Raw genomic sequence first — 22347 nt, 5'->3', positions numbered from 1 at the left:
TTATGCAGATCTGCCTACAATGAGTATAGCGATATGACCCTACTATATGGTCTGGTGTAATAACTGGATAATATATTACAACTGTTTTTCGTTTCTGGCGCATGGGCGCACAAAAACTGATTAAATAAGTGTCCCGTTTTAAAGAAAAATTAGTGCACATAGAGCATCAAAAAATATGTTACTGGCACGAGTGCGATAAGACACTTCAGATATCTACATCGTTGAACTTTGAACTGATGAAAGATAGACGTGATATGATAAGTACAGCTACTTCGTATGTGAAACCAACAAATAGAGAGGGAAAGAAGAACATCAGAACGGCTGTGCTCTGTACCGGAAAGTTTAAACTATATATCAGGGTTCCCAGGTCCTTGCAAGGTCCTTTTAAGTCCTTTTATATTGAATTTTTGCCGAAAGGCCTTTTAAGTCCTTTTATTTGCCATGCGGTCCTTTCAAATTCTCACACAGGTCCTTACATTTTCTCTGTGACCCTTTTAAGTCCGTTTATCGATAAAATATTACCACAAATTTATTTCCGGAGTAGACTTTGGCGCAAAATACCGACGATTTTTCGCCGCATGTTTGGTCTACACATCTGTACAACACTAGTTGCCCTTCCGTCAGGCCCGTTCTTAGCCCCCGCGGGGCCCGAGGCAAAGGGCATGTGCGGGGCCCTCGCGCCACGATCACACGGTTTTCCATATGCCTAGTTACCATATCAATCAAAAGCGCGGGGCCCCTTGAAGCGCGGGGCCCTAGGCAGATGCCTCGTCCGCCTGCCCCTAAGCACGGCCCTGCCTTCCGTATTCGCAAAAAACACTCTTTTTTCAAAAGGTCTTTAGAAACTTACTCTTTCTTGAACTTTGATCTTCTAGTACTACTGTGCATAGCTCTATTTCTCTCTCTCTTCCCGTTAGAGTGTGTGTGCGAGAGAGAGACATGAACTGACTTTTGTATTACACCAAAGAATGGCTTTCAGGTTTTGCAATTATTATTACTTAGATTTCTAGAAAACTTGGATTATTAACGGTGTGTGTTATCAGCGTGCTAAGGACACTTTTTAAGTTATCTAATCTAAATATGGCAGACAGGCATCAAAATTAACTCTTTGATTATTTATTACTAGAAATACATGTATTTGAGAACATAGAGAAGACCACAGATTCATAAATAATACATCTTTCCGACCACACAAGAGACAAACTTAAGCATTGATGACTGTCACTTAGGTCCTTACGAATGCATGAAAGGTCCTTTTAAGGTCCTTTTTTGGCACCATCCCTGATCCCTGGGAACCCTGTATATGTACTCAAACAAGGACTGGGAGTAAGCATTCACACTTCTGAAATCGCACCATCCAGTCACGGGACATGTTCTAAGCGTTACGCTGCGATTATTTTGCATTGTGTTCACACTGTCGTGTATACACGAGGGCAGTCACGCGGGGCAAGCGTTACGTCAGACAGCGTTGAGACACGTGACCTGCCACTGCCTTTGTCAGTCGCTGTAAATACAGATGTGTATAGGTTCCTGGTGTAAATAAACAGCGACAGTGTGTGATACTGGATGGTCGCATCACAATCACGATGCCCAAAACAGAATCTGACGTCCCCAGTGTCCAGTGTCCAGCTTGTGGGGCCAGGTTAGTTCATATTATAATGTCTTGCAATTGTTGGCAAAATTGTATACCTGGCGTTATACCTGTATACCTGTGTCAATCGCTATATATCCTACAAAACGTATTCGAAGTCTGTCTTTGTCAAAGCCGCATGTTTATGTCCATCTGGTGCAAAGTGTACACTGCATGAAACTTGAGAACATTGAAAAGTGAAGCTTGAGTAAATTAAGTTAACCTGCACTTCTCTTCACGTTGGTTCAATATATATTAAAAGCCAATAGGTAAGCTACACGGAAGAGGCGGAGGAAGTGTTCTTGCTTTAAATATGGCTAGTTAAATGCAAGTCGTCAAGCAAATGATTTATTTGTTATTCTCACTGTTATTTCCATCGCTGTAGTCTCAGTTTATTTTTACTTTTAACATTCAGTTATGAACTGCAAGTATTTAGAATTTATTATGTTGATATTTGTAATTTTAGTTTTTGCAGTATGACATCCATCATCATTAGTGTTATAGCACAACATTTGCCAGAAACTACCATGTACAGTTGTCATTTTGAACTGCAATTAACTTATACCATTAACATGCTCTGTTTATTGTAGACATGTCCCAGTATCTGGACAGCTGAATAATGGTGTATATGCTGGTACCTGCTTAAACTGTGGCTTTTCCTTTAAGTTTCGAGCCCATTTGCCCACTAGCAGCACTGTGACACTCATCATCAATGGAGTACAAAATACAGGTGACATTTACTTCACACTGGTCATTTTCAGATCTCCTGATTATATATGGGCATGAACATGAAACTCACAGAGGACATCGTATTCTTGCCTCTCTGCCTGTCATGTCTGTGTTTTCTGTCTTGATCTGGCTGGTATATATGTTCTTTGTCATAGTACAAGTTATCAACATATGACTGAAATATCCCTGTCAGGTTGAGGTTTTTAAGTATCTGCTACAGAAGGAACACTGCAGCAGTGAAGCATTTCTAAGTCATAGCAACACAGGATAGTTGTGCAAGGTATATTTTAAATGTCAGATTATGTGGTAAAGATGTATATCCAGTGATACAAAAGAGCAGATAAGCAAAATTTTGCATTTAAAGTTTGTTTTATTTTCTATACAGTGGGAAATGAATACGACCCAGCCACCTCCCTCAATGAGTATCTCAGGTCAACAGGTATATCTCGTGGTACAAAACAGATGTGCATTGAGGGAGGCTGTGGTGTCTGTCTGGTCACTGTGTCATTTTATGAACCTGGCAGTACCAGTAAGCAAGTTTATACAGTCAACTCAGTGAGTTTTGTGTGGATAAATACACATATTTGTATTTGTTCCTGTGCTTACTTGCAGTGTGTCATAAATTTATTCCTGTGCCTACTAGCAGTATCTTATTAAGATATTTTGGTCCTCTGATTACTGGCAGTGTACTATATCATAAAAATATTTGCTTTGTTGTTACTTGCAGTGTATAATAAAAAATATTTTCCTCCTTTATAGTACATATTTTCTTATTTATTTATATATGCTTATTAATAGTTAATGTCCCAGCAATCATGGATAACAATTTTAGATATTTAATTGGTACAAATACATATATATATAGATGCTTATTTTCTGTGCATACAAAGTGCCTGGTGCAACTGTACATGTGTGATGGATGGGAAGTAACCACCATCGAAGGCCTTGGCAATCCTCAGACAGGACTGCACCCCATACAACAGCGTCTTGCAGAGTACAATGGAGTACAGTGTGGCTTCTGTAGCCCTTCCCAGGTTATGAACATGTATGGGTAAGTGACAATTAAGGGTTCATTTTTAATGCAGAAATATCAGTCAGAAATACTATAACTACTACCACTTTGTAGAGAAGTATGGAGGATGCAAATTATTGAAGATGATAAGATTAGGTTATCATCATTTACTGGGAATTTGCTTGCAGCCTTCTTCAGAAGAACCCCACTCCCACAATGCAAGAAGTGGAAGATGAATATGATGTTACAATTTGCCGCTGCACAGGTGTGTAACAAACAATTTATGAACTAAAATGATTCACTGACATGAGAAATATACATGCATTCACAAATGGGTAAACAGTTCACAAATAGCTTCAAAATTATGTAGTGTTATCTTCTGTGTCAGCTTGAAACATCAAGGGGGTTGGCGCTTCAACAGTTTCATCTGTATATATTGTATAAGTGCATACAAATGACAGGTGTTGCTTTGCCAGCAGAGTACGTACTTGAAATGAGCTTAACTAGGATTCTAGAAAATCACTCTTAATATAATCAGAATGTCGCTGCAACCACTATAAAACACTGAGCTTGTAAAGAAGTTCAATATGCTTGCTCCAGAATGAAAGGTAGCTGTGTTTAAGGCTCATGCTTTGACTGGAATGATACCCGATTTGATGTCCATCAAATGGACAAGATTTTTCAGGGGAGTTAAAAGTAGTTGAAAGAGAGGGTGGTCTCCCCTTTTCACATGCTCTCCCTAGATGTGAAATATTTGCACCTCACTGCCCCGACCATTGCGTTATGATACCCATTATTCAGCTTTTGTTGGCAGACAACTTCCCTGATAGTGGAGTAGATACTGATTCAGGGCTACACCTATTATTTACCTAGTACAAAAACTATGACACTCCCACTACAGCTAGGTTTCAGAAAACATGACATTTAGTAATAATTATTGCTTTATACAAGTTGCCATCTATGTTTCTTATATATTTCACTTACACAAATAGAAAATAAGCTTTTGCTAAGGGGTTGTTATAAAGAGAAGCTTGGGGAAAATAAGAAATGTTATAAAGGGAAAAAATGTTGCTTATAGAGAATTTTTTATTGTCACAGGATACAGACCAATCCTAGATGCCATGAAATCTTTTGCATCAGATGCACCTCCATCTCTGCCCGGTGGCATGATTGATATAGAGGTGCTGGAAACTTTCCCTGGCAGATTCCATTTATATGCATTTGGGGATTTTTATTTTTGCTATGAATATATTACATTTATAAAGTAAATGAAAATTTTGATGGTTCAGTTTATCTGTTCTATGTATTTATCACTAAGCCTATTTAGCTTAAATTATTTCTGTGACAATAGGCTTCTTGCCCTCTGTATATGCATGTGTGATGTATGTTTCAGGATTTGAATCCTAACAAAATATGTAAGACGACAGGCCAGAAATGCACTGGCCGTTGTGATTCAAAGGGAAATCAAAAAATGAAGTGTGCAAGCAGTGTTGCATCAGGAGTAAAGCCACTTCACATTGTGGGTCAGACAGCTCAGTGGTTTAAACCTACAGCACTGGTGGATCTTTACTCGCTTCTTAGCCAGTACCGTTCAGCAAACTACCGCCTAGTGTTTGGCAACTCTGGGTTTGGTGAGTGAGCCCGAATGGTCTTTTTGTAGATGTTAACCTGCAGAATCTATTTCTTAATAATCTAATGGATTATGAACATTGATTCCTTTGTCTCATGGAATGCTCTTTAATGATGACATTAATATAAAAGTATATTTTGCTTCTCTCTTAGACCTCTCTAAACTGAGAGATAGGAGTTTAAAATTAAGTACTAAAATCTGTAAATACATTACTGTAATTTTTTGTTGAAGGTGTGTATAAAGAAATTGGACCATGGATGTATGATGTCCTGATTGATATTCGGGGCATACAGGACCTATATCGCATGAGTGTGAGTTTTAAGGCACTTACAGAGATCACATTAACTCTACATTTGAGCTGAATATACATTGTCAAAAATATATTCATTTAGAAGATAAGCAAAAAACGTAATTTGAACCATAACAAATTAACAAAGTTAGTAAGCCTTTCTGAATTTTCTGGTCTTGTTTTTCTGATTGAAATGTGCATGTTCTGATACCTTCTCTAACTCACTTTTTCTCACATACACATGTTTGCATGCACACACTCAAACACATTAATCTCACTACTTCACTTCTACACAACTCCCAATCCACTTAAAAAGCCATTTTTTTGGTATAAAATTACTGCAAAATGAAAGCAGTTTCACTTTAGTTAAACCAGTTACAGACCTTAAGCATCCTTCTGTCAACAATTCTCTTCAACTTTTTGTGTCCTTTTTGTGGGCATTTTTAAATGTATGTGTGTGTGTAAGAGAGAGAAAGAGAGAGCATGCATTTCCAGATTATAGAAGTGGAGAGGTGACTGTGAACAGATCTATGAACTTATAATAATCAGTTTTATTTTCAATAAACAGTCCTCTCCCATCATTCTGGGAGGAAATCTGAGTCTCCGAAAGCTGCAGAACTTTTTTGAAGGAGGTGACCAAGTTTCTTCCAACTCGTATTTTCCTGTCTTTGCAAACCACCTGAAGAAAGTGGCCACAACTACTGTTAAAAATGTAAGTGTGACATGGAAGAGTAACATGCATTGTGCAACCTGCTGGTAGCACAACATTCTAAGGACTGTTCAGATGAAGCTGTTTGGTGGGTTTACATTTCAATACATGTTTATGGTTTTGTGTGAGAAATATATGCATTGAGCTATAGTATTTCAAGTATAAATAAATTGTACTGAGTTGAATTGTTTTGTTCACATTTTAGACCACAGAGGTTTCTCATCTGGTTTACATCCTGTCCTCTAGCTAGGGCTGTATTATCTAGTTGCCCAACCACTTGTGCTTTGTTGCAGCTGGCCTGTTGGGCAGGCAACTTGATGCTGAAACACAAACATCCTGAATTTGTGTCAGATGTCTTTACCTTGCTGGAGACTGTCGGTGCCAGGCTTCAGATTGGTCAGTAGCAGAAACTAGTTTCATTTAGTTTAACCAGCTATAGTGAGCTTCTAAGCATTTAGCATCAGGATCATCATCATTGTTCTGTGTTGCATGCAGACAATAGACTGAAAATGTATGTGAAAAAATATGCCAGTGGTTCAAGACCACATATTCGCAGACATCTTTATGCCGTCAGTGCTTTCACTTCCTCTCTAAGGAAAGTGCTTTTGCAAAAGTGTCACATGATGGAATAATTCCGAGTCGTTTAATCTGCCTGATGAGAGAAAAGCACTACTGTTTCACCATATTGATTTTTGTTATTATTACCTACTAAGCCTGTAGCTATTATTTATGCTTGTCATTAGTTAAAGATCTAGTCATGTGTCAATTAATTCTTGTAAACAAACTTTAAACTATCTTCATTCTGCATTAGACTGTGGCCAATTTTGCATCCGGAGAAATCAAATAATCAAAGTTTTGTGGCACTGATTAAAAACAAAAACAAGTTTACTTATTTTATTAATAAAGTGGTCAACTAACCCAAAGGTAAATTGGTTAGCCAAGTTCAACCAATCATCATTCATATTAATGTACCAATGCATGTTGTACAGGTGATGGAAATGGGAGTAGCAGTCAGTACAACTTAAGTGACTTCCTCAACCTTAACATGAATGGCAAGGTCATTGAGGCAGCTTACCTTCCTTCCTACACAGATGACAATAACTACATCAGAACCTATCGCACCTCACAACGTCTGCAGGTAAATTATCTACAAATTGGTTATTCTTTTAGCACCTATAAACAGACACAATCTCTTTTTTTTTTTTAATCATATCATGTCTTGTTGGGTTTTTGCTTTAAATTTTTGGAGGGGTGAATTATAATATACATTTTCAAAGCGGAGTGGAGCACCTGATCTAATGGAGCTTAACAGGAATAACATTTCAAAACATAATATTTTTACAGAACAGTCATGGGTATGTCACAGCTGGTTTTAACCTGAAATTGGACAGAAGCAAGAATTATACAGTTTTAGAGAAACCATCACTCATTTTCCAGGGAATCAATGCCTCACTGGTAAGTTTTGTGATGACTAAATTGTGGTAACTTGTTTTTATTAATTTTTCATCAAGTGTTTTTGCTGTAATATTTTTACTTTAAATTATGGACTATAGTAAAGAGGTTTTCATTAGTGAATTGTATGATTTATGATAACTGAAATTTAAACATATTTTTTTCTAAAATTTTAACCTCAGTAATAATTGGGACAGATAGCCCACCTTGTGGTTATTTCATTTCCCTGACTAAAATCCCTCTGATGATCAGATTTACTGTTAACTTTTTCTTGGACTTTACACACTACAGTGATACCTCGGTTCTCGAACGCCTTGACTTTCGACCAAATCGGTATTCGACCAGGAAATTCGAGAAAATTTTGTCTTGGAATCCGAACAAATATTTGGAACTCGAACGTCCGAGATGAGCCGAGTTGGCCGAATGGCGTTCATTCGGCCCAGCGCGCCTTGTTGCGTCATCAGTGTGAGTGCAGAGAGAGAGAGACAGTCACGTTTTTGTGGAGAGTCATGAAATGTGTGTGGGCAGAAATCGCAAATTTTGTTGAACAACATCACCCTGATTTAGCAAATAGAGCAGTTAACATTTTAATGACAATGTTATGTCCACTTTCCGCAAAATTTTGCAAAGGAGAAAAAAACAGCAAACAATTGACAAATTCTTCCTTAAAGAAATTGCAGAGCAAGATTCTGATTCTCCTCAGCAAAAGATACAGAGAACAGAACACCCGAAGAGCAGTTACCCTCTGTTTTTATTGAAGAGGACTCCCCTTCAAACAATATCCCCTTCCCTCCTCCCTCCACATTCATTCCCTCCTCATAAAGTTTGTACAGGTACAGTAAATGAAACACAATTTACTGTACTGTACAGTACATTTTATTTTTTTGTTTTTTTGTTTTAATAAATACACTTTTATTTCTTATTTCTTGTTGAGACTCATGTTTTTCTACATATTATATACAAATTAGGCTAGTAAATAGGCATTTTCTGGGGCTTGGAACGAATTAATCCAGTATGGGTTTCATTGCTTCGGTTCTCGAACAATTTGGTTCTCGATCGTCCTCCCGGAACGAATTATGTTCGAGAACCGAGGTATCACTGTATTGCCAAAAATATCCATACAATGTGTGTACAGAAATTCATAATGAAGTATGCAACCTTTGATTTCTACATGATAGAATCATGCTGAGATCACCGAAGGATTTCTCTTTGGAAAACAGCTTGGTGACCCTCAGGTTCTCAAAGGTTTGTATGGCTGCCATATAATTATTCCTATAACATGTGACTTGTTTGCTTCAGAATCAGATACAGTACTTTCGTTTTTCTATTTGAATAGGGCAGGGGTGCCCAACCTGCAGCCTGAGGGCCACATCTGGCCCACAAAGGTGCCACATTCGGCCTGTTCATTTTAACCAGACAACATAATAGCCATGATTCTGGCAAAACCACCATGTTCTGGCCAGCTCGATTTTAATTATTTCATGTCCAACATGCGGCCCTCAGGCGAGAAAAAGGTTTGGCACCACTGGAATAAGGTGTAAATATCAATGTAAGCTTAGAAATATATACATTCAAGGAAATAGCCCAAACCACTGAATGCATTCATGCTTACTGTGGTTTAAGAAAGAGGAAACCAGAATATGTGTAGCATGTGTAGTAGTGGAAACTCTTCTGAAACCCATGTGTTTACATCTGGTGAATAAGGTTTCCCAAAGGTAAGATAATCCAAGGAAGATGAAGACAAGTAAAGTGAAGATATATATGTTTATGTTTATACATAAGTGTATGTATGTATATATGTTTCACATTGAGCGCATCTTTGTGATGCGGATACTAGCGCGCTATAAAACTACATTTATAGAGTTCAGTTTGAGTTCATATGCGTGTGTTGTCTTTTAATAAATGAGTGATTCTAGTGGTGGAGTGCAGGCATTTGTGGAATGCAACAAACATTACTGTTTATGGTTAGAATGTAGAGTTACTGTCCTTTAGGTTTTTTTTTTGTAGATGTCTTTACTTCACTGAGCAAAGAGCTTGTACCATCTTCTGACCCAATACTTGCTTCTCCAAATTATCGCAAGAACCTGGCACTAGCTTTCTTTTACAGGGTGAGCATGTGTCTGTATATGCAGTCTTTTAGGCTGCCCTGACTTTTTATTATTGTGCATGTATTGCCAAAACCATAAAACTTTGAACCTCTATCTGAAGAAATGTTAATATTTCAGTGGTTACTTATTCTCTTACTGATGTTGCTTTTATCTGTCAAAATAAATTACTCTGTCAAAATAAATTACATCAAATGATCAAAATAATGAAGGGATGTGGGTGTAAAATTCATTAAGAAAAAGGTATCTCCTACATTTTAAATAATTTTATTCATTCTTCATCGTTCGCATCACTTATCTCAAGATATGTCATAAAACACATTTGACAGCATGTGACACTTGTAACATATTTCTACATTAAAGTGCATAGTCATTCATGTGATGATTTTGAATTTACTGCCATCAGTATGTCCTTGATGTGTGTGGAGACCAAGTCATGGAGAGATTTAAGAGTGGTAGCACGCCTTTATTGCGACCTGTTTCATCAGCAACTCAGACATTTGATACACGCAAAGAGGAGTGGCCTTTAGATGAACCCATGCCGGCAATTGATGCCACTTACAAGGTTTACTTCAAAATTTCCTGTTTTATTTTTCTTTGGTTTTCAAATCATTCAGCAAGAAACTAAGGAGACGAGTATGTTTTAGTCTCACAATCAAATAGTATTACTGAAAAAAAGCCGCAAACATTTTAAAAGTAAATGAGGTCATTATTTTATTATGGCTTACACTTAAATAGCTGTCAGCTAAAAGAAATAAAACACATGCTTCAGAATAAAATTTTCATGAATATCTTTGGGACTACAGTAAAATCATTATTTATCATATAAAAACCCAATTCATGCCTCATGCACTTCTTGCCTTCAGGTATCAGGGATGACTCGATACTTAGATGACATCCCATTGGAGCAAGGAGAGCTATTTGCAGCATTTGTTTTGAGCACCCAAGGGAATGCTCGAGTTTCCTCTATGGATCCATCTGATGCTCTAGTAAGATCTTAACTCATTTCACTGTTTAGTGTGCACCACCTTCACCAATTAAAAGCAGGATGCATATATTCAAATGAGCTTTACAAATTTAATTATAACTGCATGCCCCATATTCAAAAATGTTTATTCTAGGAATAAAATGGAAAGGATGAAATCCCTTATGATCCTTCTCTTGAGTGGAGTTTTTAAATGCTTCTATGTGTGTGTGTGAGTTTGTGTTAGAGAGAGAAAAGATAAGAAGAGAGCTATTTTAGATAGCTTACATGATCCATAAAACTTTGGCAGGCTATGTCTGGTGTTTACAAGTTCATTCAAGCTTCTGACATCCCAGTAGGTGGGAAGAACAATTTTGCTGTGTATGCAGGAACACCAGAAGAGGTTTGAGGATTTACTGAGTATGCATGTGCAATATACATTTGCATGTATCTGCACATTTAATATTAGTTCATTACAATATGGTAAGTCATTAAACTTAATTTAACTCTATTGCTTAATTAAAGTTTCACACATTTTCTATTAGATGTTATGGTTTATATTTATTAGTTCATTGTGCAGTATTAAACTTTAGTTTAATAAATAATCTTTAGTCTTTCTACGGTCTTAGAAGAACAGATGCTCATAAATGATCATTTTATTTGTACTAGCTTTTATCTTTATCTTCATTTATATTGAGGGATAATTTGGATCCTTTGGTCATTTGCAGATTTTGTGCAGTGGTCAGGTGATGTATGCTGGACAACCTCTTGCTATCATTGTGGCAGGTTTGCTATCAAAAATAGACAGTAAATTTTTTTATAAAAAGATTAGATAAAAATCTGATATTCATCAATCTCAAATGTGTTATTTCTTCACATAGAAGGAAAAGAACTACAGAAGTATTTCCCTATTGGTTTTTTTATTTTTGTCATATAACTTACAAATGATTTTAAACACATTTATTTAAAAAGTTGCAAAAAATATTTTTTATTATTTTTTTCTCATTGTTTTCATTTCAGATGACCCTCTAACAGCAACTACAGCAGCTTCAATGGTCAAAGTAACATACACAGATGTACAGCTACCTCTGATTGACATTTATGCTGCAATACAGAAAAAGTCATTTTTTCCAAATGGTCCTTCTCCTTTGGTAGTTGGTGATCCAGACAGTGAGTTATCTGTCTTAAAGTCAAACTGCTAGAAAAGGGCAGGGTCTGTTCATTTCTTTTATTCTACAAAAAGTCATATTAATTGCTTTTTCCAATGCTTTCACTGTTAATTGTTTTCATTCTTACAGATTTTGGTTTTATTTCAGCGGTAGAAGATTCATTTAAACAGACTCCTTATTAACACTATAGTTTAACTTGTCTTAAAATTTCAGTGGCTATTGCTCAGTCTGCACGGCGTGTGGTGGGGTCAGTGCAGGTTGGTGAACAATATCATTACTACATGGAGACACAAGCATGTAGGTGTGTTCCCAGTGATGATGGTGGAATACTTGTTCAGCCATCCTCACAGTGGATTGACCAGACTGCTGCAGGTGTCTCCGCTGTCTTGAACATCCCACAAAATGCGTAAGTTAATACAATTGCAGCTAAATCGTTTTTGTTGATTGATGTCCCTGGCACTAAGTCATAGGAACTAGATGATGGCACATACAGTTTGAAACGTAGCTATTAGGATATTCTGATGAAAAAAAGTAACTTAATGTGTCTTGAAAATATTCTCAAATTTGAATTGTAAACATGTTTTATTTTGAGTTTGTTTCCATTCATTGCATTCTGTTCATTATTCTGTCTCCCGACCTTGTTAGACCTCACACTCTATTAGAAGTTATCAGCAGAGATTCATCCAGGATGTATTAGTGTTTCAATTGTTACAGCTAGTGTATGCTATCATTGAAAACATTTATCCATCTTGTCTCTTTGATGCATTTAACTAGGGTGACTGTTGAAGTCAAACATCTTGGAGGAGCATTTGGAGGCAAAATTTCACGTAACTTTCTTGTTTCTGGAGCATGTGCGCTAGCAGCACATATAATGAAAAGGTAGGCTTTTCCTTCGGTTCATAACAGCTTCATCAGTATGGTATTATTTATCTTGTAAGTAATTAACATTGTTAGCATTCAAATTTGTCAGTTTTATCAACTAAAGACATGAAAAGAAATCCATGCTTTTTGAATAATTTCGGGATACTTTTAGGACTTTCTAGATTAAGTCATGTTTCCAAGAGACGAAACATTTTTTGATTCTTTCACATGCCGCCTGTCTAAAGAATGTTGCCTGCTGTTCATTTATACATTTTATTCAGTTTTTCCCCCATTAAAAATTAGAATCTTTTTCATTTATTCAGGGCAGTTCGCATGCGACTGGACATGCAAAGCAATATGCATGCTATTGGCAGACGAAATGTGTATGTGGCAAATTATGAGGTTTGTACATGCTTTCATGTACCCCAGATTTTATATGATGTGTTGCTGCATAGCATTTCTGCTTTTGAATTTTAAGGAAATGGTGTGTAGCTGTTCTGATATTGGTCCTAGTTTGTTCAGTTATTGCCACATGTTGTTGTTGCTGTTGTTGTAGTAGTAGTAGTATAGCACCATATCCCGGTCCTAGGGACAGGCTCATGGCGCTTTACGAAAAACAAAAGGGACAGGAACACAAGCAACATAACATACAAAATCATTAACTAGAGAATGCCAGATGAGATTTAAGATATTCAGCAACAAGATGCTCCAGCGTGCACAAATCATTGAAAAACTGATCCAGGCTGCAAATGATCCTGTCCCTGCCACGCCCAATCATATAATGGATCTAATAGGTCAAGGTCTTCTTTTTTTTTCTTTTGGCCACTCATCGGTCAGCCTGCAGAATGTGGAACACTGAAGCTGAATAACAGACTGTGCTATTTCACCAAGAATATTATTATTTTTTATATCTAAAGACTGCTTTAGTGCTAAAGAGGATGGCAACTGCTCTATGTTATGGCTATTGTCTTTCTGTGCATTTACAAGGTACTTGACATTCACCACTACCACATAATTCTGACTAATATGGTGGCAAAGTCCTGTAACCAGTGATCACATGATGACTATATAAATATATTGATATTGACTGTATGTGTTTTGAACAGGTTGGTTTTACAGATGAAGGCAAACTGAATGGCATTATAATTGATATCTATGATGACATGGGCTGGAACAACAATGACTCTGGAGGTTTTGGACTGGAGGGCTGGCTAGACAATGGTATCTTCTTACCAATGTCATGAATCATAATATTTTAAACTAGTTATGAAGTTGCCTAAAAATGCTTTGCTTTCAATATAATGTAGTATAAAAGGTACATTGACATTGAAAATATATTTGTGGTGGTGTAGTTACATTTGATGTATGTTCAAATCTATTTCTTTTGCTTTGACATTTCTTATTTGACTGTACCAGATGACATGACCATAAGAAATGGAGATTATTTCCTAGAGAGGGAAAAAAGTATAGCAGGCATTGCTAAACTAATCACAATTGTTTCTGATGGGAAGGGTGGCAGATGGCATAGACAAGGGGAGTACCATAACAAACTGTCATTGTCAAATTGTCAAACTTTTCACAATATGTTGAGTAATTGAGTAACAAATACTGTTTTATAACTATGGTTGAACCTCACAAAGATCTTTAAATCAATAATGTTGTTATTTGTATTTCAGTTTACTCCTGTGAGAACTGGAGAATGACTAGTATAGATGTTAAGACAAACAAGCCAGCAATGACATCATGCAGAGCGCCAGGTACTGTAAGCCTTAGTTGTGCTCTACTTAGCATGAATGTATGGACATGAGAGATTGAGGGGCAGCAAAGCATTTCTTCTTTTATTGTACCAGATGACATGACCATGGGAAATAATGGGTTACATTTTCTCTTTAACCATCAAAAAAAGTATCTCCCTGACAGTGATCGAGCTAGCATGTATGTGCCTGGTGTGCAGAGCACTCCACTAGTCAAGTGAGCAACTGCCTTGCAGCAGCGTAAAAGGTCAAACACAATTCTACTACACTATAGTTTCCTCGATGGTTACTGTGGGGGTAACTGCTCTTACCACTTAGTTCTGAAAGCATGTGCGAAAAGGGGGACTCCTTGTCCAATATGGAAAGCCTTGGTGCCCCACTTGGCTGTCCCACCTACATGATGGCAAAGTACGGATTGTATCAGTCTATCGGATGCCATCAGAAAAGCTAATGTAACTCTTTATCTCCTATGTTAAGTTTCGAAGAAAGAGAATTCACTCTCAAAATTTCAAGTCTTCATTCCTATATTTTAGGATAATAGACTTCAGTATAGTTGCCAAATAGTCCAATTCAATTCTTGTTTTCTTTATAAACAAAGTATTGCGCTTATAACAAGACTATCATTGTTGCAGCATAGAAATGGCAAATGAACGCTGAGACTGTAAAAATTGCCAACCTGCATGCAGGCTGCCCTTGCCACAATTTCATGCTTGGACATGATGACAATGAGCATTTGATCATGGCAGAAATGTACGAATTACTTTTGTGAAATGTGATACTAAACAGATGAACTGAATTTTTTAAACTTATGTTAATCTTTTAAAGTCTTTGACCAGAACTTTGGCCTCGAAGTTGCTGTCTGTCACCCTAGTGCGCAGCTTTGTCATGATAAAGTCCTGCCAGACTGAACAATCTCTCAACAATCTTGCATTTGAAACTATAGCCACATTTTGTGGTTCGCAAAATGTAAAAAATTTCAAATAAGGCTGGAAATGGATGGGTACGTCCATCTTCGTTTTTCAAATCGCTCCCGCCACATGGACGACCCGGTACTTGCGGTTACTGAGCGTGCGAGACACGTGGTGTCTGGCTGTCAAGACACCGAGCAGTGAGAGCAGTGTACGTCTGTCGTCGTCTTGCTGACACGCTGTCGACGAATGGTCGTGTAACCAACACGTCAAATGGCTACGTAGAGTGGCTGTCGTACCAGAAATAACACAGAGATTGAATTCCACACTGAAGTTTTCTTTAATCAGTATCTTTTCTCAGCAGCTGGCCTAAATTCACAAAGAGGTCCCACACCACTGTCAGCCCTGCTATTTATTCTCCCTCCCCTCGAACATTCTAGCACAGACATTCTATTTCGTCGCAATAAGACATTTTTGAACATCGACATTGTTGAAACATCATTTCCTCCCTATGCTACATTGTCGAACATCATTTTCCTCCTCGCACAAGACATTTTTACTGTGAAACAACATTGTTGAACATCATTCCTCCCTCGCACAAAGACATTCTATCTTTTACATTCCTGCCGTGCTGAACATTCTGAATATAGATGCAAATCTACAACCCAAAGACATTATACTTTGTACACTACTAGAGTGCTACAGTCGTGAAAGTGAAAGTAGCAACAAGCTACAGCTACTTTCTAAAAATGTAGCTACGGCTACAAGCTACTTACTTTTTAAATTTGTAGCCGCTAAGCTACAAGCTACAAAATTTGTAGCCGGCTACAGTAGCTGTAGCTAGGCTACAGCTACTCCCCATCCCTGCCTGTAAGCAAAAATTGTGAATGCATTTTTTCATGTCAAAGACCAGTATTAATTAGTCAATATTTTGTGTTCAAGAATATGTATCATTTCACAATGCAGAGCAATAATAAACACCTTAAATTGAGATCCTGTTTAAAATATTAAAATAATAATTATGAGATTCACTTCAGAAAACGCTTGGGGGTATGGTGCTCAACTACTGCAACATTGCCAACATTGTAGCAGAACTAGAGATCTCAGCTGACCTAGCCAACAGACAGTTGCAGGTTTCAGAATTCAATCAGGTGAGCCAACAATGCGATTGCAGTTTTAAGACCCATAAAGACAGGATTCTTCTTTAATTTATTTTGGTTTGCTAGGCTAGTCCTTTGTGTGCACCTATTTTAGTCTTAAGCTGCTTTTGGCATGTTGATCTACATTGATTCTCCACCCAAATATCTCATGACAGGGTCTGCAATTTGACAATTACAAATCTGTTATTTCAGGTAAATTTATGCAACTACATTGCTCATTGGACCCTCTTTTGTTTAAGTATAGGAATGCTGGTTTTTGAACGCTTATACATGTCAGTAATGGACTGGGGCACATTACATGACTTCTCCCTGATTATTATTTAACTGTCAGATGTCTCGATGTAAACTTTTAAGCCATATGAAGGTCTATCCACAAGAGTGGTTCTGTACAAAGATTGGCAATGCCTTTTAAAATGATTTGATTCAAATTTATGATAGTCTTTTACCCTCAGCTATTTGTGATTGTGCTCTTACTTATTTCACCTAAAGGCAAACAGGTGGAAGAAACAAGCCATTTCTTTGGTGCCAACACGATTTGGCATAGGTTGGGGGGGTGGCAATTACAGCGTCTTGATTACCATTTATCATACGGATGGGACCATTGCCATTGACCATGGTGGCATTGAGATGGGACAAGGGTTGAACACCAAGGTAATACTCTTAAGTATCATCATAGCAAGTAATACACAAAGGTGTGAAATGTTTGTCAAGAAACATATCTGTTGTCATTATAAACCTAAGTTTCTTGCTGAAGATATAAAGGGAACATTATCATCACCATCTTAACAAAGACACAAGCAGATCAGGGAGAATTCTAGTACTTCTCTGCTCTTAGCTTATTTGGGTTCATTGCTAGTCTAACATCGAAAATTCCTGAATGCTGTGGACGATGTGTGGGAGAACAGCATTTATGTTAGCAGTGGAAGATTACCAAAGACCGAAAAACAAAATGGACAATTATGGTCAACAGAAACAATGTTATCTACAACTAAGGGCATAGTCTTGGGACACCCCCTTTCTAAATCTAGTCAGGGTGATTTAGTATCCATGTTTGATAAGGTAAGTAAGTGTACCCATGACTGAAAGAGATGAGTCAGAGCACCTTTTTGGGTGTTTGGGATGAGACTTCTGGTATGCCCATGAAAATATGTACAGTGAATCTGGCTAGTATTTTAAATGAAATACCTTTCATGTTTTCTAAAGAAATTTTAAGAAAACACATTATTGCCCCTAGAAATCACTACCTTTCCAAGGCCTGGTAGCTAGCAAGAAACGGTGAAATATGATGTGAGCAAGTAATGACAACTGTTTACTGCCATGAAACTGTGATGCATGTTGTCTATCATTTAAAGTCTTTGAAAACTTTTTATCTTAAACAGACTGCCCAAGTGTGTGCTTATGAACTGGGGGTGCCCATGTCACTAATCCGAATCAAAAAGCAGTCTTCCACATCCAATGCAAACACAGCTATCACTGGTGGCTCCATTGGCAGTGAATTAAACTGCATGGTAATAAATATTTTTTGGGTACTAGTTAATTTGCTAGAAGTCACATATTTTTTCAGAATAAAATTAGATATATGGTCTTGATCCAAGTTGCCATTTGCTTGTAGAAAAACCAATTTTTGACATTGTACTTTGAATTGACTTTGGGACCACCAAAATTTCCTTGTGTATGAATGACTAGAGAACCATTTCCAAGACTGCTTGTGGATTTTTCAGGACCTTTCATAGGTCACAAATTCCTTGTAGTTGTAGTCTTCAAGTGGACTGGTGTGAAAATAATGACAAAAATCATATTGAAGAAGATCATTTATTCCATGAGAGAATTGTTTGCAACTGACAGACTTTGACACTATTCTAAATAATGGCCCACCTTCATTTGCACAGAATTCAAGACTTTTCTTGAAAAATGTCTAGAAAATAGCATTCATTATGTCTTGGATATTTCTGTATCATCCTACTTCAAATGGTCTTTTGGAACAAGCTGTTCAGACTTTCACAGAATCTTTGAGGCAAATATCACCAAAGATCACCTTGTGAAAAATAAGTCTCTTTCTACTGCTTGTCACTCCTCGTGCAATAACTGGTTTAGCTTCAGCTGAATTGTTGATGAAGAGAAGCCTCAAGATTTGTCTTCAATTGATCTGGCCTAGCATGGCTGGAAAGGTTGAAGAGGCTTATAAGTAAAACCACAAAGTGAAACCCCTAGAGAATCATCTCCTTGGGAATGTTTTTTTTTTTAGACAATAAAGGGCAGGTATTCTGATATGCATCTAGTTAAATTCTTTTTTCAACTACAATCAGTTAAAAATCTTTTAATTGACAATATATTCATTGACGTTTTGCACATATCTTAGGGTAGGAATAGTAGGAAAAGATTTTTTTGAAATAGATTTGATGAATATATACCAGTATAGCTTACATATATCTGCATGTGTGCATATACAAGCACACTTGCATGCGCACAGACACATGTATTTCCAGGAACACACTTATAGTACATGCAAACTGAGGACAAGCCCAACTTTTGGTTGTTTAATTGTCTGTTGATACCACTGATTCCTGTTAAGTACATGAAAGCAAACACATGTAAATGTACAATAATTCTATTTGTACTTATTTTTTTATTTGCTTTGTTAATGTAACACAATATCCTCGGAAGGCTTTTACTTCATACAGTTTACAGCTATCATGTGGTTCTGACAGGGTGTAATTCAGTGCTGCCAGATACTGAAGTCACGAATGGATCCTGTGCGCAAGACAATGGACAACCCCACATGGCAGCAACTTGTGTCACAGTGTTTCCAAAAGGGCATTGATCTCACTGCACATGCCTAGTAGGTGAAAAAAAGTTTAAGGCAGTAAGCTTATTTGCTTGTTCCAGTCTGATCAACTGAGTGTATAAAGATGTTAAACCCTTAATAATCAGTAGCTAATGGTGGCTTTTTCTTTTGTATCTTATGTCAAGCATATGTTGCAATCAATAACTATAAATTTATTTTTGCATTTCTGCAATGTGTTTCCTGAAAATGTGGAGATCTAAAGGCCATTTTCACTTCAAGTCATTAGAAACTGTTCATATAAATTTGGGTGCATATGCTTGACCACATTTGCAAAGGCTTAATCAGTCCAGTTTAAAAAAAAAATAGGGGAAATAACTTTAGTCTCCTAGCATTATAAACTTCTGGGGATCCAGCTTTCTGGCAGTGCTGATCTCCTGTCCCTCACTGCCTTTCCCAAAATCTAAAAAATGTCAGGTACCTCAGCAGCTGGGTTGACTGGGAGAATTACTATGTACCACATAAGTATCAAACTGGCTGGAGGGTATTTATTCCACCTTAAACACCAGTGTTATGACTACTTGACGCTGTCTGCTTTTTCACAAAGTCCTGTTGTTTCAAATTTACTCAGTTTCAAACATTAATTAATTTCCCCTTTAATTACAGTACAAACCCCTACCAGCAGTATGACTTCAACTACAATGTGTACGCTGCTGCAGTGACTGAAGTGGAGCTGGATGTGCTGACTGGGCAGACTCAGATCAACCGAGTAGATATGCTGTATGACTGTGGCGAAAGGTCAGGTTTTATGTCATCTGTAATACTGTGTTTGCCAGTTAAATTAAGTCTTTAGAAGCATTCAGTCATGCTTTAACTTTGTTCCTCATTTTATTTTTTCCTGAAACATTGTTTCAGCCTGAGCCCAGAGCTAGACATTGGCCAAATAGAAGGAGGCTTCATGATGGGGCTTGGCTATCATCTGACAGAGAAAATAAAATACAGCCCAGACACTGGAGTCCTTTTAACTGACGGGACCTGGGTAACGTTTCTTCTATTGTGAAAGTAAAGAATTATGTATGTGAGAAGAGAAAGAGTTGGTGGCTAAGAAACCCTATAGAGTGTTGTGCTAGTGTGTATAGTAGAACAACGTTTGTGTGCTATTACTTTATGTGTTTGTTTCATCAGGAGTACAAGCCGCCATTGCCTAAAGACCTTCCCATAGACTTTCGTATTGCTTTGCTGAAAAATGCCCCAAATCCACTTGGTGTCCTTCGCTCCAAAGGTAACTTGGGTTTCCAAAATATTCAAAGCAATACTGGACTGGGTTGTATGCTATCAAAAATGTAGCACTGGTTCAAATGTTTGATGGTATTTGATTAAAGTGGAGTATGAAAACAACAGAGCATTATAAAGTTTATGCAAGTCTTACTTTGTTCTCTTTGTTTATTTTAATTTTTAGGGTTTTCTGTCTAAGTACTTTGAGATTAATTTATCTAGGTTTGAAAACATCAGTCATGCACAAAAGGGTGAAGGAAATAAAATCTCTAAATATCTTTTGTCATAAAACAGCAACAGGTGAGCCTCCTTTAATGATGTCAAGCTCTGCAGTGTTTGCCATAAGACAAGCTGTGGAAGCAGCTCGTGCTGAGATTGGACAGTATTCCTATGTCCCCCTTAGTAAGTACCTACTAAATAAGTGATGCTTAAAAAGTTGACTTAAATACTTGCTATGGATCGAGAACTCTGTTATGTGATAGCCCTCTCACCTGTATGATAACTAGGCCAGAGGACTTTAGCTTTTTTGTGTTTGTTTTGTTTTTTAAATTTTTTATAGAGCCATATATTATTTCTAAGATATTCAATGCACAAAGGAAATATTGACACATTTTGAGCCTTCAAACCTGGCCAGTTGTTTGATTGATGCCACACATTTTTGTAGCCAAAAGGATATTCTAGCTGACAAGTTAGTCGCAGGAATGAACTGTATGAATACATTTAATATAATACGTATAAATATAAAAAGAGAGGAAAGCGGCACGAAAAAGGTTATCACCGAAGTTTGTCTCCTTCATGAGAACATCACTACCTTGCAGGTGTAAGGCGTAATTGCATTGAATTATACCAATTATGCTATCGTTAAATGTCTGTAGAATAATTAGAGTATCACTTCATCATGTGAAGTATAAACAGGATTGAACGATCTTTAGAAGCGAGATGAAAATAGTTTGAGAGAAATGGGGAAACAATATTTGTTCCATGTCATTGATTGTTTGACTCACCTGCTATCTTCAATAAAAATTATTAATTAGAAGTTTCAGATGAGAATAGGGTATGGGATAGAAGTATTATTCATTATGTGTTCCAATTAAAAGCTTTTGTAAACTGAAATAAAAATTCTTTTCGTGCTCAGGTTCTCCAGCTTTGGTTGAGAATGTTCAGACTGCCTGCTTGTTGGATCCCACTTACTTCACATTTGGCCCGTGACTGGAGAGTTTTCCTGAAAATGCAGCAATCATTCACAGACTTGCAAAGAACTTTATTTCCAGTCACCTCTGACTTCTTTTTTTAATCGAATTTTTAGTTTGTTTATGTAGATGTGAAATCAAAACTTGTGCCTGCTTGATATATGAACTGTCAGTTTTTAATTTTTCTTGATTTTTGCTTGTTATCTTTAGGTGTTTTGCTTGTAGCATAACTTGCAGATTTTGTGCTTATTTCATACTTTCTGTGTAACATCACTTGCTTGGCAATGTGATCATGTTTGGGCGTTTTTCATGTATGGTTTTTAAACTGTCTTTTAAAATGTCTTTGAATTCTGCTCTCACTATTTCCTCTACAAAATCTTGGCAACATTGTCTCTTTCTCTGTCCTTCTTGGCGTATTCTTGTACTCGACGGATAATGAGATGACTATGGACAGAATTTGCTGTGATAATGTATTGGTAAGCTTTGTAAAAAATTTAACAGTCATTAGACAAGTCCAGTGACAAATGACAATCGATCCGTTAAGATCGAACTTTGGTGACAAAATACCTAAAAATGTGTAACACATGTAACATTCCTTCCTTCTGTCCTCACATTAAAAGAGAGAAGCTTATACACTCGGGTTTTTTCTATTTTAAGATAAAAATAACTCAGTTCAGTTCACATGATAACTCCAAGCGCCAAAATCAAACATCAAGCTTTAATGTTCT

The 22347-nt window shown here is 37.1% G+C and overlaps 2 protein-coding genes across 2 annotated transcripts; both read left to right on the top strand.

Moving 5' to 3' along the window:
• The first annotated feature begins 1342 nt into the window (after positions 1 to 1342).
• Positions 1343 to 14938, top strand: LOC112558485 (xanthine dehydrogenase-like). The gene is made up of 24 exons (XM_025228946.1): positions 1343 to 1642; positions 2221 to 2360; positions 2745 to 2914; positions 3250 to 3410; positions 3560 to 3636; positions 4470 to 4552; positions 4765 to 5002; positions 5233 to 5312; positions 5859 to 6002; positions 6293 to 6395; positions 6989 to 7137; positions 7344 to 7454; positions 8630 to 8696; positions 9459 to 9559; positions 9963 to 10121; positions 10423 to 10545; positions 10831 to 10923; positions 11249 to 11306; positions 11541 to 11690; positions 11903 to 12095; positions 12464 to 12568; positions 12874 to 12952; positions 13657 to 13771; positions 14227 to 14938. Exons 1-24 carry the CDS (start codon positions 1587 to 1589, stop codon positions 14355 to 14357), a joined length of 2886 nt encoding a protein of 961 aa, XP_025084731.1. The 5' UTR covers positions 1343 to 1586; the 3' UTR covers positions 14358 to 14938.
• A 1227-nt stretch (positions 14939 to 16165) lies between these two features.
• On the top strand, positions 16166 to 22250 carry LOC112558489 (xanthine dehydrogenase-like). The gene is made up of 9 exons (XM_025228951.1): positions 16166 to 16363; positions 16862 to 17023; positions 17752 to 17880; positions 19081 to 19211; positions 19821 to 19952; positions 20070 to 20193; positions 20340 to 20436; positions 20724 to 20831; positions 21565 to 22250. The coding sequence occupies exons 1-9, from the start codon at positions 16265 to 16267 to the stop codon at positions 21636 to 21638; spliced, it is 1056 nt and encodes a 351-aa protein (XP_025084736.1). The 5' UTR covers positions 16166 to 16264; the 3' UTR covers positions 21639 to 22250.
• The last annotated feature ends 97 nt before the right edge of the window (positions 22251 to 22347 follow it).

The sequence above is a fragment of the Pomacea canaliculata genome, linkage group LG3, assembly GCF_003073045.1.
Source record: "Pomacea canaliculata isolate SZHN2017 linkage group LG3, ASM307304v1, whole genome shotgun sequence".
In the NCBI taxonomy this organism is placed as follows: domain Eukaryota; kingdom Metazoa; phylum Mollusca; class Gastropoda; order Architaenioglossa; family Ampullariidae; genus Pomacea; species Pomacea canaliculata.
This window is presented reverse-complemented; position numbering and strand designations above follow the sequence as displayed.